Below are 18,126 nucleotides of genomic sequence, written 5' to 3' on the forward strand. Positions count from 1 at the left end.
AAAAATTTATCTTCATTATAGCTCACATATCCTCACAACTTTGACTTTTATAGTCATTTTGCCTTTTCATCTTCAAGATCGATTGTAAACTAAAATAGTAGGATTTTTACATTTTATGAAGTCACTATTTAATTATTTTTGAAAAAATAAAGAAAACAAAAATTTATTGAATAGTACGTCTCTAAGTCTATTCAATTGAAATTTGAAATTTGAAATTACATTCTTTCATCAAATGAATATAAAAACCAAAAAGAGTTTGTAATTTTGTGCCAAAAATAAATAAACTAAAACCATTATTTTTTGCGCTCATTTAGGCCTTAGTAAGCCCTCCGGCCCAAATCCTTCTCTTTACCGAACGAAAACTAGAGTTTCTCTCTCTCTCTCTCTCTCTCTGTTGCCAAATCAAAACTTCTTAGTTTTGCGTGTTTTTTTGGATTGCTCACTGAATTCAAAGCTCCTTTCGTTTCAACGATCTTAGCCAGGTACGGGCACACAGATTCTTCTTCCTTTCTCTCTTTATTGTTTGTTTGTTTGTTTGGTCGCTGAAAACAAGGAAATTACAATTCAATTCTCCAACTTTACCCTCAAATTTTAGAGCTGAGCTTTAACTTGTTATCTGTTTGTTAATAAACTGGAAATTGGAAATTTTTATGTATTTATGTGTGTGTGTATATATATATAAAGAGGTTTGAAAAACATATGTGATTGTTGTTAAAAATGTTTGCTAATTTGATTACTTCTTATCTGGGGTTTTGGGAAATTAACCGACGCTCATAAAGTGTTTGATAAAATGCCGAAGAAGAAAGTTGTTACTTGGACCGCTGTTCTTGATGGGTACTTCGAATTTGGCATTTGGGTTTGGTCATTGTTGGACAAACTATATGATCATTTCTTGTGGGGCAAATTTCTCCGGAATTTTGGGATTTGTTTATCTGGGGTTCCTTGTTAAAATAAGCACATCGTGTAGTTGGGAGATGCCTAACTCTTCCTTATAATAATTACCAAGTCCCACATGCGAAAATTAGAAAGAAAGAGAAAACATATTTGGGCCGGATGGTTGATATGGATAGACTGGCTATAACCTATGTAGAATTAGACTTTGTGTAACTAGAGCCTAGAGAAAACTGATACTTACCGGAGTATGCAAATTAAATTTTCACTTGAGCCTTGTAAAGGTTTTGGTTGTTGTAAAGGAGTTTGGATTTGGAGGAGGGAAGGAAGGGGAGTGTTGGGGAATCAAGTGGTGATAAAGAGTCTGCTAAGAAAATGAATTCAGGAGGGGATTTTGAGGTGGATAAGAAATCTGATGAGGTGGTGGTTTCAGAAGGGAAGGCTAACTCAGGTGAGTCTTGTAAAGGTAGCAACTTTTCAGTGGTTTCAATTCAGCCCTCAATGCCTGAGGAGGAAGGCCTTGGGTAGGATGAGAGGATCTTAGAAGCATTGATGAGTGGAAGTGGATGAGTGCTGCAGAAGAAGAGGAAGAATTATACATCATTTCACATTATATTCTATTTTCCTTGATATGTTTATGAAAGTGTGATATACAATTGGGAAGTTATGAAGCTTAATTATTTTATATATGTGTGTGTACTTTTTCTCCTTTTTTTTTTTTTTTTTTTTTTTTTTTTTGTGTGTGGAAGTTTTGGCTTTTCCTGTATTATCTAAACAGTCAAACATAGGGCAAACATGCTTGAAGTTAACCATTTACGTCGATTAAATCATTTTATTTCAAAATATGTAAAGCTTTGATGAGTAAATTATTGGGTTTTAATGGATTAATGGACTTTATGATCTCATCTAAAAAATGAGAGAGAAAAAAACAGATAGTAATTAGTGGATACTGCTTGGGTTGTTATTGCATTTACCAGATGATTAGTCAATGGTATTTCTCAAAAAAAAAAAAAGATGATTAGTCAATGGTAGACTTATATTCAAATTTTCACACTATATGATTGCCCTTTAAATAATATATATATATATATATTTTGGAGACTTGTGCCGCATTGCTTGACGTGGTGTATTTGGAGTGAAAGAAAGGCTAGATGCTTTGAGGGATGCGAACAGTCCTTGCTAGAGATTAAGTCCTTTTTCTTACTTACTCTCCTTGTTTGGAGTGTGGCTCTGTCACATTTTTCTTCTATATCCCTTCTTGTTTTACTTGATCATTGTAATTTTGGTTCTTGATTTTTGCCCCCATAGTCCATCCCCAATATACTCGGGTTGGCTATTTTTCTTAATAAAATTTTTCGTTATCTAAAAAAAATAATAAAAAATAAATAAATTAAATGAATAAACTATGAAGCAAAAAGGTCAGAAATCTGAGCTGTATGGCTTGTTCACTAACCCAAGAAGTCATCTTATGTATACAAATAGAAGTGATCTTGATGCTGCTCTGCAGGGCTCTTATGGTGTGCAGAAATGATAAGTATTGAGACAGCGACAGGTCAGTCGCATAAAGCTACTAATGTTTCATCTACAACCTCTAAGATTCAGAATTCGGGATTGTCCTTCAAAAGATGGGGTAGAAAAAGCCCATTTATCAGATATGGGCTTCCAATGATCTCACTCGTGGTGTTTGGGGCAGTTGGTTTTGGTCATCTCTTGCAAGGCAGGTTAGTGCTGTTGTTGCTATAAATTAGTGAATTTATTTATTTCAAGTCTTCTGAACTCATATTTAAAGTTGCAATTCAAGTATTATTTCATGAAGTGCTGTTTGATCTTGTCAAACATTCTCTTTGATTTTTCTGATTAGACATCTGTTATTTCTTACTGTCTGTTTGGCTAGAGCTTATAAGCTCAACTTGCTTTTATGTACAGATTTTTAAAACCTCACTTTTTCTTACAAGTATACTTTTAAAACCTCAGTCCAAACGGACGCTTAGACTGAGCATGGTTACTGGAGTGTGGATGTAAGAGGGCTGTTGTGTTACCTTGTGGACAGATAGTTTTTTTTGTTCATAGGCAAGTTCTTGTGGATTGTGGAGTACAAATGAAGACTAAAGGGATCAAAAGTGGTTCATTTTCTTTTTATTTTCAAAAAGTAAAATTTAGACTGGATAAACAAAGTAAAGGATGGGGGGATTTCTAGGAATAAAAATTGGGAGCTCTGAGGATGTTGATTCAATCAGATTCGATGAGTAGTTTTACATCAAAAGACCAAAAAGGGGCTAAAAATGAAGGAGGACGTTGGTGCTGGTTCATATAAGCGTTCATGATAAATTTTGGGGTTTTTTTTTTTTTTTTTTTGTGTGTTAAGGTTGTTCTAAAATTTTAAGTTAATGGCTTTAGGTATTTCATTTATGGATCTAAAGCTTGTCCAAGTAATTAAGTTGGAGTACAAGTGTTGTAAGATTATATAATCTCGATTGCTGGAACTGTACAAATAAGAGTTAAAATCAGATCTTCCACCTTTTCAGCCATAGAGTGTTCTGGTCCACTACAACTTGTAACCCTTGAATACCTGTGCCTATAGCACCATGTGTTTTTTCTATCATTTATAGTAGGATGCAAGCAATCAAAGTTGATTTTTTTATTGGACCATTTTGGTAAAAATGATGTGAAGGCCCCTCTATTTCTAAGAGTCCATTTGTCACGTGCTTTTTGTTTATGTAAAACTTCTTAAAACCTCACTTTTTTTTAAGGTCTAGACACTAATTAATCCTAATTTTAGATATAAATGAAGTGTCTGGTCATCTCTTTGTAGGTTGTAATGCAGTACAGAAACCAACAGTGGACAAACTGATAGAATATAGTTGTTTTATTCATTTTCTTTAGTCATTTCCTACCTTGATGGCTTGATCTTGACATTGAGTCTTGAGCTTAATGAGTCGCTTCGCATTGAGCTCATGATTTCTGAGTTTATTTGGGTGTCCCCCCGTATACTTGACCATTTTGAAGGAATTAATGTTGAAAACCCAGTTATTTGTGTATACACTCNTTGAGTCTTGAGCTTAATGAGTCGCTTCGCATTGAGCTCATGATTTCTGAGTTTATTTGGGTGTCCCCCCGTATACTTGACCATTTTGAAGGAATTAATGTTGAAAACCCAGTTATTTGTGTATACACTCTTATTTTTGTTAGCTCAAGCTTGTTCTGCTTAATAAGTTCCTTCAAAAGCTATATTGGTAATGCAAGTGATGTACAAGCCTTACATTCATTACTGGTACATATCTCAAAGAAATGTATTGAAGACAGTTTGTTTGTGTCCTTTGTGCTTGCTCTGTAACATTGGAGTTTTGTTGGTCATTTCTGGCATGTTCTTATCATGATCATTACTTATTTATATTTTTTCCTCCTCTTCTTCTAAAGTGTGGTGGAACTTTGTAGTTCAGCAAGGATATTGCGAAGGTGAAGGATGATAAGGAGTGGGAGATTATAGAGACAAGAAAAGCACTGTCCAGAACGGGACCTATAGAGTATAAACCAAAAAAAATTTCATTGGAGGAGGAGCTGAAGGTAAAGTGCTTTTTCTGGCATAATTCAATATATAGTCAAGGTCATTTGCAGCTGACCTCTCTCTTTTTTCTGTAACGCAGGCTTTGCAAGAGAAAGTGGACATAAACAACTACGAGTACAAGAAACTTCCTAGACCAAACGACAGCAAGTCAGTCTAGTTTTTGCTTTCTGCTGGTTGGATAATCCCAGCGTTTGATTTATTTTGGTTGTCAAAACAATATCTATTTTCTAGACTCACTAGTGAACTCCTTCCTACCCCTACTACAATTCTCCAGAAAGAAGCATATATATTGTATTTACCCATTTGTAAGCTGAATAAGTTGGTCGCTTGTGGTAATTGATTGAGTAATTCTGTTATGCGTATTGTTATTTTAACAAAATTCATTACAAGTGAGAAAAACACACAACATCAAGAAATAAACCATTAAGGAGGGAGCAACCGCATCAGTCTGGCCAAATTTTTTCTCCTATTTTACATTAAGAACTTATTTTTTCTATTTTAAATTATCACTTTTTCAAAACTCTCACATCAGTGCATCTATTTTACAATTTATTCTATTTAAATAATAATATTTCTATAATTTTTATTAATTAATATTTTATCCTTTTCTATTGTCTTTATCTCTTTTTTCTTTTGTACTTATCTCATTTCATTTGATATGATTTTTTCACTCTCTTCATAAGTTGAACCATCTTCTTATTTTTCCTCTTCCTCTTACGGTCAGATTACCTTTCCACCACAACCATCTTCTTCTTCTTTTTCTTTGTTTTCTTTTTTCTTCTTTGTCTCACAGTCAGATCAACTCTCCACCACAAGAACCAATCTCCACCACAAGCACCGATCTCAAAGATCTGAAGAAATCCCTCTCTGTCGAAGCTTGCATTGTTGAATCATTCTCATTTGATTTCTAGTGTTCTGACACCATTGGGTTTGTATTTTGATTCTGATTTCAGGTTTGGGTTATAGGTTTTCAGTTGATGGTTTAATTTTGAGTATATTTTTTGTGGATTTTGGGTAGATCAGGTTTGATTTTAGTTGTATTTTGAGTTTCCATTGTTTTAACGGGTTCTAGTGGTGGTGGTTGTTTTAACGAGTGATGGTGGTGGTGGTTGGGTGGTGATGGTTGGATGGTGTTGGGTGGATGGTGGGATCTGCGTTTTGGTGGTGGTGCTCTTGCAAGTTCTATGTGAGTGTGTTTGTGTGTAACAAAGGAAGAAGAAGATGATGAGTCTAAGTTGGTTTTGCAGATGGAGAAGAGAGGGAAAAAGGAGCCAAATGTGAAATTAATAAAATAATAGGATACACATCCCCTAGTAACCATGTATATATGCACGGTTACTATAACAAATGTATAAATATACACAATTTTAGAATGATTGATATGGAAGATTTTTTAGGCAAAATATGTAAAATTTGTTACTTTTTGCATTTTGCAAAGTTTTACATCCGCTGATGCGGATGCTCTAAGAATTGTATTTAAACCAAAAAGGGACCTGCAAGCAGGTTACAAAAGAAGGCAGCAAGCTGCAGCTACTCAAAACACTAATTCAACTATATCACGCTAAACAAAAAGAATGGTAACAAAAACAGGGCAGAAGAACATAGATCAAATACAAAACGAACCCTGATCTAACTCCCTTATGGACTGAGACACAGCCTCCATATGCAGCAAAGAATACTGTTAACAGCAGAATGAAGAACCATAAAATCAGTCAATCGATTCCCCGCATCTTTAATCTGATGAATCAACTCTTCCCCCCCTTTTAGCACCCTTAACAGAAGCACAAGCATTCCTCTCAAACATGATAAACCGAGGCACTCCTAGCCAATCTACAAAAAGTCACCTTTAAATCCCCCATCCATTCTAAGATCTCATCCCATCTCCTAATAGAGATATCAAACATACACAGTCTCTTCAATTCCAATCTAACTCCCTTATGGACTGAGACACAGCCTCCATATGCAGCAAAGAATACTGTTAACAGCAGAATGAAGAACCATAAAATCAGTCAATCGATTCCCCGCATCTTTAATCTGATGAATCAACTCTTCCCCCCCTTTTAGCACCCTTAACAGAAGCACAAGCATTCCTCTCAAACATGATAAACCGAGGCACTCCTAGCCAATCTACAAAAAGTCACCTTTAAATCCCCCATCCATTCTAAGATCTCATCCCATCTCCTAATAGAGATATCAAACATACACAGTCTCTTCAATTCCAGTCTTGCAAAAATAACAAACAGGATCACCAGAAAAGCCCCTAAAATAGCCTATATTATGAAAATTTTAGGGACAGCTCTCTTTGACCACACAGCCTGCCTCTAATCATCACCCATATCTCCTTGCAAGAGTATTCAAGGAAACCAAACTGGGTCATTCACATCACCCAGCTTACCTTTCAAACCATGTTGAATAAATTTTTTTTTTTTTTTTTTGACACGGAACCTCCTCAAGGTATGGTCAGTGGGACCATCTTTGAGGGGTAAAACCCTAGATGCCTACAAATTCCCACTGAGCAGGCATCGGGTAAATTGCGAAATACCTCAGACCTAGTATGATCAATTTAATCACGGTCCTTGTCTCTTTGCATCTTTTCTCAACGAACAAAGAGTTTGTATTGCAAATGAAGAACCGGAGAAGGAAAGGGAGAGTAATACGTAATCAAGAAAATGTCTCACAATGGAGGTGGTGGTCCTGGTTGAACCCAAAACGGACAGCAGCTAGTAAAGAAACCACAGCAGCAGAGAAACCATAACCTGCAAGTTCAAAGATCAAAGACATAATAAGAAACCAAAACTATAAGACAGGAACTACTACTAGCTAGTATGTTTTTCAGGTTCTAAGAGTGCTAGGAAAACATGGAAATTAATGTCTTACCATGACCCTAGTGGTCCATCATGCCTTTCTTCACCTTGTGGGCCTGGAGCTGGCAGCGGTTCCATCACTTATGGGAAGTAAACAAATATTTGTGGAGATGGTGTCAGTCAGAGATTGAGGATGCTATTCTGGTTTGGTTTTTGCTTCTGCTGGATTCAAAGGCTATAAGTAATATTCACAAACAACAGCCAAATCCATACCATGCGTCTAAATAGAGGATCATGATGTGCCACATCATAGAAAGAGATAGGAGTACATTATAACATTTTCTGAACGGTGTCGTGTTGGAGGGATATTCTTAATCTCTTGTTAGTGTTCAGTTGCATGATTTGCACGTTTTAAAGTGTTGATTACAATAAAAAATTTAGTTAGCGCCAGGTCATCTCACAGTTTTCATTGTTTCTTAGCAAAAACACATTAGGAAGACTTTTGCCACAAAAAAAAATAATTCAGAATTTACACTAACAAGGACCCACCAGCAAAGCCTGCCTCACACTTTAATAATGAGTTAATATTGCGAAATATCTTTGGGTCAAAAAAAGTTTGGTAGAAGAGCCGTTGCACTTGCTTCTAGATCACTGAATGGTAGGCCTTAAACTCCTAAATATAATCAGGAAGACTTGCAGTCAATTTCAAGAGAAGACCTGCATTTTCTTCCAATTTACTGATTGTGCCCTTTATTTTGTCTGCTTTCCCTTCCAATTTTAAGCAAACCTCATCTAGTTTAGCAACAAAAAACCTGTAGAATGTAGTAGAAGGCAACACCATGCTATGCAAATCTGTTTTAGATAAAGAGAGGCTCAAGCTTTTATGTCTCCTAAGTTCGAGACTTGGAGTCAGGCAGACCAATACTGTCCTTACTCTAAGCCCATGCCCCAGCAGTTGCAGTGCATATCTTTTTAAGGAACCCAAGGGTAGCAATTAGTTTAATGCAAACTCAACCTGGATTGTCCATAGAGACGGTAGATCCTCAGTTTAATTTGCATTTGAAAATTCTAATTGAATGGTGTGCTGCATGTAAGAATGGCAAACCATGTTCCACCCGGGTGACATGTCCATCTACATAAGTATTTTCCACCTTAGAGAGGAGAGGGATGGGAATAGATTTTACCTACCCCCCCCCCCCCCCCCCCCCACCCCCCCCTAAAAATAAAAAACACACACACATATATATCGTCTCAAAATACTCATTTCTCTTTTAGTACTCTTAGTCATCCCTCCTCTTTCTCTCGCATCTCTTATGATTTTTATGAAGATCAATGCCACCTCATTAGACATAGCAAAATGCCTTTCACCCTATCCCATCTTGACTTGCCCTACTCCCGTCCTCGAAAAAGAGGACAGGACAAGAACAAAACACCCATGCTCATCCCCCCACCCAATTGCCGTCCCTACACGCATGGTAAGAAATATTAAGTTTCCTTCAAAAATTCTATTTGTTTGATGTAACTTTTAGGCTTATTTGCTTATGTATAATTCATTAAAGCCTCATTTTTTTCTTAAGTATAACCATACTTTAACCACCTTTCAGCAACTAAACAAGAAACAATCAGCAAAAAGCAACATGGCTCTGGTTGGGGATGATCCCATTCGCACTTCTCACTTTTTCTTAGGTTCAATGAAACTTGACACTTCCCATCATACTTTTCCGTCCATATGCACTTCATTTCTTTTTGTGCACTCGTTATGTTCTTTAAGTGCATCTGTTTAAAAGTGCACTTGCAAGTTGCAAAGAATTGTTTGTACATACAGCACAGATACAAGCATTACAAAGAGAGAGAAATTAACAGAGCTCTGTGGAAAGAATCGAGAGCAGGTGAATTATATATTAGGTGAAAGAGTTCATCCAACCATTTTTTCACAATTACAAACTTATACCCAGGTCTCTCAAAGAGAAAAACCATTCCTCTCTATGTACACCACCCCCAACACAACACAAAATTGAAGAACATAAATGTTGTAAACTCTACCTAGTGTCCCCTTTTACTCCCCAAATATATCCTTTCGTCCTTTCCCCAATCTTTATTCATTTACACATTAGATAGGAGCAAAACCCACGGCCCAAAAAAAAAAAACCCTCTTCTTATCTCTCCAATTTATCACCCTCCCCAGAATAAAATTGAAAATAAAGGGAAATGAGAAAAGCAACCAAAAAAAAAGCTATTTGAAGATGACCCCCAAAATGATCCTGCAAAATTTACCTTGGCTTCGGTTGTGAACCGACTGACCATAATGGTTGGACAAGCCTTTGTGCTGATGGACTACCTAGTAACATAGCCTGAGATCGAGTAAGCATCTCAACCATTGATGGAGTTTGATAAGATTGAACAAGACTTGAACCATCAGTGGAGTCACCCCTTGCTGTTGCTCTTTGCCATGAGTGTGAGCTTAGTCCAGAAAGAATATATGCTCTCCCAGATGCCTCATAAACATGCCTACTTGCCATCCTCTCTTGCATTTCCTTGAGCTCAGCATCCAATGCAATACAAAGTCGGTCATGAGATTTGGCTGACACAGTTTCTGACAATACTTTCCGGCAACTTTCAAGGATTGAAACTGCACCAGCTAAGTCTCCCTGCTCAGCTGCAACTCGTGCTTGTGCCATAGCCTCAGCAGCTTGGAGCCTGTTACGTTGGCGGTCCACTTCTATTGACACCACCACTTGTCCAGCTATTTCAGGCCTTGCAATCCTAACTTCTTCACTTTCCAATGTTGTCATTTCTTTAGTTATGGGATCCTTGAAAACACATCTCACCTTAAGCAATGATGTTTGATTGCTGGAAGACTGTGCAGGGACATTAACGGAAACCAGAAAATCCCTCTCTTCATCAGCATACAAATCTCCGACATCAATAAATCCAACACGTCCATCAGCCATCACACGGCTGGGGTAACTTCCTGCTTTTAGTGAGCCAAGTCGGGTTTTTGGGTGCACACATTCAACTCCCACTTGAAGCTCCTGCACCACAACACTCAAAAGCCCCCCAATGCATTGTGCAAATGCATCCTGGATCACAGCTTCAGTCTCAATGAAAGAAAAGGTCCCGCCAGAAATCTCTGAAATTGAGTGCATTGATGAAGCATCATGATCCGCACCAAATCCAAAAGTATGCACTGGAATCTGGAATCCTGTAGTATCACCACTATGAATAGAAAAAGGAAGGAGCAACCGGTAATTTGGTTGCAGCTGGTTATTGCCTGAACCACTGACAGTATAAGTGTCCTGCCCATCAGATAACAGTATTATACTGGCCACTGGATTCTTCTCCTTTCTCTCTTCCATTATCTTGGCACCCTTTCTCAGGCCTTCAGCAATATTGGTCCCACCATTTGCAACCAAAGAGTTAACAGCTTGCAATGCCTGTTGCCGACCTAGTTCAGACATTCGACGGAGGGGAAAGAGGCGACGGGCTGTGGAGGAGAAGGCAATAACTGAAAGCCTGTCACTGGAGCCAAGGTTCTGAATTACAAACCCCATAGCTCGCTTAAGTAATGCAAGCTTGGTACCTGCCATGCTACCACTTATGTCAAGCACTGTGACTAGGTCAACAGGAGCACGAGGTGTCTGAGAAAATTGTGGCAAACTAGCCTGGTTTCTGCTGGGAGTTTTGCTTGTAACTGCTGCAGAGGCTTTGAGATGGACCAAGACAGTGAAGTTATCATGAGTATTGGACTGAGGGGCAGCTGAAACTTCTGGGTATGTCTTGATCTCTATTGATTTAAGAGACATGCTATCTGAAGCATTGTTATCGCAAGAACAGTCTCTTTCAGAAAATACAGGCTGGTGATCTAAGGATTCATCATCATCAAATATAGCTGGATCAGCAGCTTGATATAGTGGCATGATATGCCGCCGATTCAAGTCTCTTCGTGGGGGAGGTAGTCGGCGGACCACTGTCATCAAAGCATCATTTTGGGGCCAACCTACTGGACCATTTGATGCCCTCCCGGGGGATGGATTCAAACTAGGACCTTGCACAGGGATTTCTTTCCATTTTGCTCTGCAAACTGGGCAGATTTGGTTGCCATGTTTGACATTTGATGCAATGCATTGGAAATGAAAGGAATGTGAGCATTCTGCAGTGAAAATAGCCTGACCACCCCCTTGTTTCATTTTGGTTAAGCATATCGAGCAGGTTTGCTGAAAATGTGAAAGAAAGTAAGCAGAGTAACTTAGGATTATACATACATAGAGAATCAAAAATCTCACAGAAAGTACTTCAAAAATAGAGATAAGAAAAAACATCTTGTTACAACTTTTACAACACATGAACAACCAAATCAAATATTATGAAAATTTTGTAGTTAGGTTTGAGCTCCATAATTCATAATTGACAAATTTAGGAACCTACAACTTTTCAGACAATCACTTTCAAGCATAATTATTAGCTCATAAGTAGAATCGGCAAACTGCGGATAATTGTTCTTTTGAATATACCAAAATCTCAAGTTCGATATTTGTATATTTGAACCACAAGTCATTATAGAACTGAGCTAAAGGAAAAGGATTGCAGAAGAGAAGGATGCCCAACTTAATATGTTTAACTTCATTTAATATTTTGAAAACAACTAGTTTTGTTCTACTCAATAGAAGCCCTTTTCTAGTCTTTCCTTTTTTATTTTATTATTCCATGTGATGCACGTATAGTTGTGTTTTCATTTTTGGTGTAACTTTCACATATTGAATTAAGCTATGCATCCACGTCCAAGTTTTTTCATATGAATTATCATGAAACATAGTGAATGGCAGAAAAATAAACAGAGAGATAATACTAAATACTCTTCCTTAATATACAGGATTGAGAAGAATCTAAAAGATGATCCCATAAGGTGTCTTTGCCACCAACTATTTTGAAGCTCCAACCCTTTAGCCAACTTAAGGGTTCTTATGTTACAAAAAGTTGTTCATTCTTATGATCTTATAAATAACCAATTTTTTTTCTTTGGAAACGAGTTGAGTAGTACTTTCTAATATTATAGCATGCATGCAGCAAAAGTCTTTTTTTTTTTTTTTCCCTTTTTTGTTATATAAGTAAGCTGATTGAGAGATCGAAGAATTAGATTTGTTCTCCCATTTTCCCATTGGGCATAGGAGATTGCAAATAGCTGTTTCCACCAACAGCAATTAGGTGTAGCTGTGGATGGCTTTCCTATGGGCTTAGCATTAAAAAAAGTTTACTTATCACATAAAAATAATTAATGATTGACAAATCAGCTAAGCTGTGAAAAGGAAGTCAATGTTAGGTATCCCATATATAGAGGGCATAGTAGGAAACAAAAAAGCCAAAAAAAATCAAAGGTGTCACTTTTGAATGATTATCAAGAAACTATACATGGTTACAGATGAACCAAGGCTCTTAAAAACAACCACAGAAAAGATTGCAAAACCCATCATCAAAGAGAGAGAAATCATTAATTTTTTTATGATAATTCTTAGCTTTCCTTTCCTCTCCTTTACCCCTTTATTGAAATTCCCTGCTAGAAAGCTTGCAAATTAACAGTCAAACAGAAGGGTCATCAAACAAAGTACTTTTATTCCCTCCAAGGTAAGTAAGAAGGAAAAGGAAGGGTAAAATCTGTAGTCTTCTTTTACTAGCAATGCAAACAAAGAATGGTCCTGAAAGGGACTTATGACAACCCCACAAGCCTAATTAAGGAGGGGAAAAGCAACATGACATCAGATAGGTACCCAGCTAATTGATTTCTTAGACCTCAAAACCTGTTTAAAACATTATTAGACCAAAGAGCATACACAGCAATAATTCAATTACACAAAAATATTTTTATCAAAAAGAAAAAACAATGAGATAGGTACAAAAATTCATATGGTCATTTATAACAGGGAAACTGAAGCAAACAAGAAATATTCATATAATTGAGAAGGTACATGTAATTACATCATCTGTAGATATACAGAGGAAAACGAATATCCACTCATAATTGAGGTAGCAAAACTTCCAAATCAAATCACATGTCAAACACCGTACCAAATACAAATAATGCTTAAAAGAAAATCCTAACTCCCAGTTTTATTAATCTGAAATTTAAATAATAATAAAAAAAAAATTTCCATTATTGAGCAAAACTCCATTAAAGCAACTATCTAGCTTAGTTGTCCTACCAAAACTGAAATTTCTTTTTGCAAATATTATAACTACCAAAACAATATAAACTCACAAGATCATCAAAAACCAACCAAAACTCACACACACATACAAGCGTAGAACTACTATATATAGTGAACAAGTTGGTACCTTTGATGATTTGCTACCACTTTTGGACAACCATAAACCATGAGAAGACGGTGAAGGTGTGGTGGGCCGAGAAGAATTGGCTGGTGAGAGCAAAGCAACATCAGAGTGCCTCTCAGAGGCTTCAAGAACAGAGGGTGAGTCCTCTAAAGTTCTTGGAACAACCACACAAAGATTAAGACCCAGCGCCAGCTTCGCTTTCCTCCATTTGCTTCCCATTTTTTTTTTTTTTGGGTTCACTTTCAGATCTCAAACAAGCAAAACCCACCAACAGAAATAGAAGTAGAAGGAAATGAAGGAAGATAAAAATGAAATCTTTGAGAAATCAAAGCAAAAGCAAGAAAACCCAGATCTCGAAGAAGCCCTTATGTTGAGCTAAGCTAAGCAAAGCAAAGCTGAGAGTTCTCGGAATGAGAGAGAGTGAGAGAGGTAATGGGGATGCTTTAGCAAAAGTGGCAAATGAGCACGAAAACCAAGAGAGACAGAAAGAAAGAGAAAGAGAAGGAGAGAGAGAGGGAGAGAGAGAGTTAAGAAGGTTTCAATGTAAAAGACGTGAACTTTAGAGGTTGAATGTAGGTGGCGAGGCTTAAAATATGTCAGAATGAGGGACTGAGTCGCAGAAGATTGGAGGGCTTGAGCGTGTATTAGTATTAGTCTTCTTATTAGTTATTTCGGCCGCCATGGAAGATAAAGAAAGCAAGAGAGAGAGAGAGAGACGTGGGTTTTTGATGTTGAGGATTTTGACCTGCACTGCTTTGCTTTGTAGCTGTTGGTTTGAGTTTGAGGTTTTGATGAGAAGTATAAAAAGGACATATAAATAAAAGCACGTTTCGGTTGAATTGGGAAAGAAAAGGCAAAGCTACTTGCTTTGCTTTCCTCTAATTTTTGTGTGTGTGACTATTCCACCTTGTCAACTATCATTTCCTATAATACCCCTCCTATTTTTATTAATTTATCATTCAAGGATCTCCCTCCCTCTCTCTCTCTCTCTCTTCTCCCTAGCCTATAGTGCTATTTACTCTAGATTTCTTTTCTGGGTTATTTTTCGTTTGGTAAGGTAAATGTTAACTAGTGTTTTTTAGAGGATTGGTATTGGTTAACAATTTATTTTAAAAAAATTTTGACAATATTTTTATAGAAGATAAAAAAAAAAAACTGTTAAAATATTAACTGTTTTTTTATTTTTTTTCATAAAAACTTTCTTTAATTAAATTATTAACCAATGCTTAAAAGTACTCGTTAGCATGATCATTTTCTTAAATTTCAATCTTGAGAGACAGAAAGAAATTTGATTTGATAAAGCATTCGTGTCAATGCTTTTGTTTTTTGGTTGATTTAGGTTAAAAGGGGATCTTAATTTCACAAAGATGTTTTATCATCTAAGAATGTGCTTAACTATATCGAAAAATGAACCGTCGGTAAGTTTTATTGAAATAAACAATTACGTGAAAGCTAAGAATGTGCTTAATTTCACAAGATGTTTATCTAAGGATGTGTTGTTTCAAGGTTTTTGACTTGCAACACGGAAACTAAATCCACATGGATAATAGTCATACTCCTGAAAGTTCGCCAACCCGTGATGCATGTCCTATAATCTCACCCACGATTGCACAATAAGCATGCTCCATAGCATTAATCGTGGAAGTTATCTCGGAACAAATGCCTAGCACATCTAGGTCTGATATATACGGCTAATCCTAAAGACCCCAAGTGTTTAAAAAAGAAAAACTATAAACAATACTCTCTTTATCGGAAAATATAGTGAGTATTGAATTAAAAGTCTGTTTGGTTAGAATAATGGAAAAGTAGGAGGATAGTAAATAGAGAGAGGATGGAAAAGTGTGAGGATATAAAATATTTTAGTTTCTCTCATTTGTGTTTGATTGAGAGGGTGGAAAAGTGGAGAGATGAAAAACTTTTTTGTTTGATTAAAAATAAAGTTTGTATAAATTTACCATCATGTCCCTATTTAAATAAAACAAAAAGTAACACATTATTTTTTTTTTTAAACTGTGTATAGATGGACACTTTAGAAAAAAAAATTTAACCCAAAACTATTTTCTAAAAAAAAAAGAACAAAAACAAAAACCAACCAAATTAATGAGAAAATAAACATATGAGCACCAAAAAAAAAAAGGAAAAAGAAGAAGAAAGCTACACGTCCAAAAAAGCCAACATATCCAGACAAAAGCAAGCAAAAAAAAAAAAAAAAAACCAACACATTAGTACTAGAGAAAGAAAAATAAAAATAAAAGAAGCCAACACGTTGGAGAGAGGTGAATTCCAAGGGTATTTTTGGAAACTCTTATCATGAGTTTTCCTTTCTTAGTTTTCTCTCTATTTTGGAGAGAAAACTTTTTGGTGAGTCGAGAGAGAAAATTTCTGAACTCCATCATTTATTTTCCTTCTTCCCCATCCAACCAAATGCACTCTAAAAAAAGTGTTCATCTCCGTTTTCTCTTAAAAGTTTTCCATTCACCATATTCCACTTCCAAACAAACACACCCTAAGTATCAAAAAAACTTGAACTAATATTACACTAGTGTCACTTCTCACTTGAGTTATCTATTTCCCCATTATGCAAGATTTCCTGAATTTGGGTTGGATGTGTGGTCATTAACAAGTTTTTTTTTTTAATTAATAAATTTATTGATGTCTTGACCTAATGATTACAACCCCTTGGCTTTTCAAAGTCCCCCCTCCCTCTAATGTTTTCTTTATTAAAAATTACCTATTCCCCCTCCCCCACCCCCAAACAGAGTTTAAAAGAATCGTAAAACAATAATGAAAATTATTTATGTACCAATTTTTTTTCTCTCTTATTACTCTAATACCAAACATATCCCATTAAATCTATAAGTGTATTCAAATGTATATTTTTGATGGTCCCCTCCTCCCACAAATTCTCTCAAGGTTAATTTTGATGGGGCATTGTTCAAAAAATATAGGCAAAGTAGGTTTAGGGGTTTAGGTGTGGTGATTCGAAATAATCAAGGTCAAGCCATAGCTTCTCTATCAGAACAAATTCCCCTCCCCTTCTCTTCGGATGTGGTATAAGCTCTTGCAATAGCACGGGCCATCTCCTTTGCTCGTGAACTAGGATGCTCTTCCTTTATTCTTGAAGGTGACTCTGATGTGGTGATCAAGACCCTCATCAGTGAGGAGGAATCTCTTTCACCATTTGGCCATATCCTCGCTTCAGCCAAAGGCAATACATATGCCAATTGTAATATTATTTTCTCTCATTTCCGAAGAATTTGTAATTTTGTTAAACATGCTCGACATGTTAGAGGTTTTTCAATGTGGATAAAGGTTTTCTTCCACACCTTTATTTTGTACTCTTAGGCAATTAGGGTTGATTTTCTTTAATGAAATTCTAAGGTTTCATTCTAAAAAAAAAAAAAAGTATGTTTTTTCCTAAAATAGATATGTTTATAACTTTACATAAATGATTAATTCATTATTTTTCCTGTTATTATTTTTATACCATACAAATCTCATTAAACAAAAACAAATTCAAGATATATACTTTCTCAAAAAAAAATTCAAGATATATATTTCTATAAACGATAAGTAGATCTCTTTAATTGATGCATTCTTTATGTTCTAAAAAAATTATTTATTTTGCATTTGGAGAACAAGAGATATAAATACCATAAAAAAGACAATTGCGGATTTCTTAGTTGGGAGTTTATTGTGCTTATTGAATTTGTCATTTTTTTTAAATAAGATTTCAATTTTCATCTTTGTTATTTTTATATCTTATATCTTTCTTACATTGCCTTCGTATAAGCTTTTGCAAGTAACGTGGCGTTTATTATTTAAATTTGATTAAATTTGTACATGTTTCATAAATTTTAAAATTGTTAATATACTCTAACCGTGTAATCTCTAAATCATTTAAAATATAAATATATTGATCTAAAATGTTTGAAAAATATGAATTATGATCAATATAATTCAAAATATAGTTAACAGTTCACAAACCAACTAGATGAGAAATTATTTTGAGTTATGTAATAATAACATAATGTAAATATTTTTGTTATATATGGAGAAATAATATGTTAAGCCATGTTACAATATATTTTATGCATAATTTTTAATTCGATAGTTGAAAGGCACGTATTGAACCATTAATGTCTTTGTAAAAATTCTAAGAAATGTTATATGAATTTCAAGACTTTTGGCTTTTATTTGTAATTATGTTAGGATGTATTGAATTTTAAGTAAAATGCTAATGTGACAATTATTGTAAAACATGGGTTTTACACCCCATCCTTGTAGAATTTAATCTCTCTCTCTTTCTCTCTATATATATATATTGTTGGTTTAAGTTACATCTAGTGTAACTTTAAACAATGTTATACCACTCAAAAACTGTTATTGAATTCATATTTTGAAAATCCAACCGTTGAATTTCATGTTCTATATGTTTTTAACATGCATGCTAATTTTCATTCTAATCGGATATAATTTACCATTCTATCTATAAACTCATCTTTTATGTATTATTTTAAACTACAAAAACTTGAATTTAAA

The 18,126-nt window shown here is 35.5% G+C and overlaps 2 protein-coding genes and 1 long non-coding RNA gene across 3 annotated transcripts; 1 reads left to right on the top strand and 2 right to left on the bottom strand.

The window, feature by feature from the left end:
* Window positions 1-265: 265 nt before the first annotated feature.
* Window positions 266-4,812, top strand: LOC112009269 (uncharacterized). The gene is made up of 4 exons (XM_065776154.1): window positions 266-484; window positions 2,400-2,612; window positions 4,332-4,455; window positions 4,536-4,812. The coding sequence occupies exons 2-4, from the start codon at window positions 2,419-2,421 to the stop codon at window positions 4,611-4,613; spliced, it is 396 nt and encodes a 131-aa protein (XP_065632226.1). The 5' UTR covers window positions 266-484; window positions 2,400-2,418; the 3' UTR covers window positions 4,614-4,812.
* Window positions 4,813-6,398: 1,586 nt separating this feature from the next.
* Window positions 6,399-7,864, bottom strand: LOC112009274 (uncharacterized). Its single transcript, XR_002882653.2, has 2 exons — window positions 7,334-7,864; window positions 6,399-7,212 (listed from the first exon to the last, which is right to left on the bottom strand). It is a non-coding gene; the product is annotated as an uncharacterized LOC112009274 (long non-coding RNA).
* A 1,252-nt stretch (window positions 7,865-9,116) lies between these two features.
* Window positions 9,117-14,401, bottom strand: LOC112009257 (E3 ubiquitin-protein ligase WAV3). Its single transcript, XM_024041592.2, has 2 exons — window positions 13,588-14,401; window positions 9,117-11,474 (listed from the first exon to the last, which is right to left on the bottom strand). The coding sequence occupies exons 1-2, from the start codon at window positions 13,801-13,803 to the stop codon at window positions 9,531-9,533; spliced, it is 2,160 nt and encodes a 719-aa protein (XP_023897360.1). The 5' UTR covers window positions 13,804-14,401; the 3' UTR covers window positions 9,117-9,530.
* Between the last annotated feature and the right edge of the window lie 3,725 nt (window positions 14,402-18,126).

Source organism: Quercus suber, unplaced genomic scaffold (assembly GCF_002906115.3).
Source record: "Quercus suber isolate HL8 unplaced genomic scaffold, Cork oak 2.0 scaffold_129, whole genome shotgun sequence".
NCBI classification, from domain to species: Eukaryota; Viridiplantae; Streptophyta; class Magnoliopsida; order Fagales; family Fagaceae; genus Quercus; species Quercus suber.

Coding starts and splice junctions, on each gene's coding strand:
- LOC112009269 (XM_065776154.1), top strand. CDS start 2,419: ATGATAAGTATTGAGACAGCGACAGGTCAGTCGCATAAAGCTACTAAT. Junction 2,613..4,331: donor GGTCATCTCTTGCAAGGCAG/GTTAGTGCTGTT, acceptor TTTGTAGTTCAG/CAAGGATATTGCGAAGGTGA. Junction 4,456..4,535: donor CATTGGAGGAGGAGCTGAAG/GTAAAGTGCTTT, acceptor TCTGTAACGCAG/GCTTTGCAAGAGAAAGTGGA.
- LOC112009257 (XM_024041592.2), bottom strand. CDS start 13,803: ATGGGAAGCAAATGGAGGAAAGCGAAGCTGGCGCTGGGTCTTAATCTT. Junction 11,475..13,587: donor GTGGTAGCAAATCATCAAAG/GTACCAACTTGT, acceptor TCACATTTTCAG/CAAACCTGCTCGATATGCTT.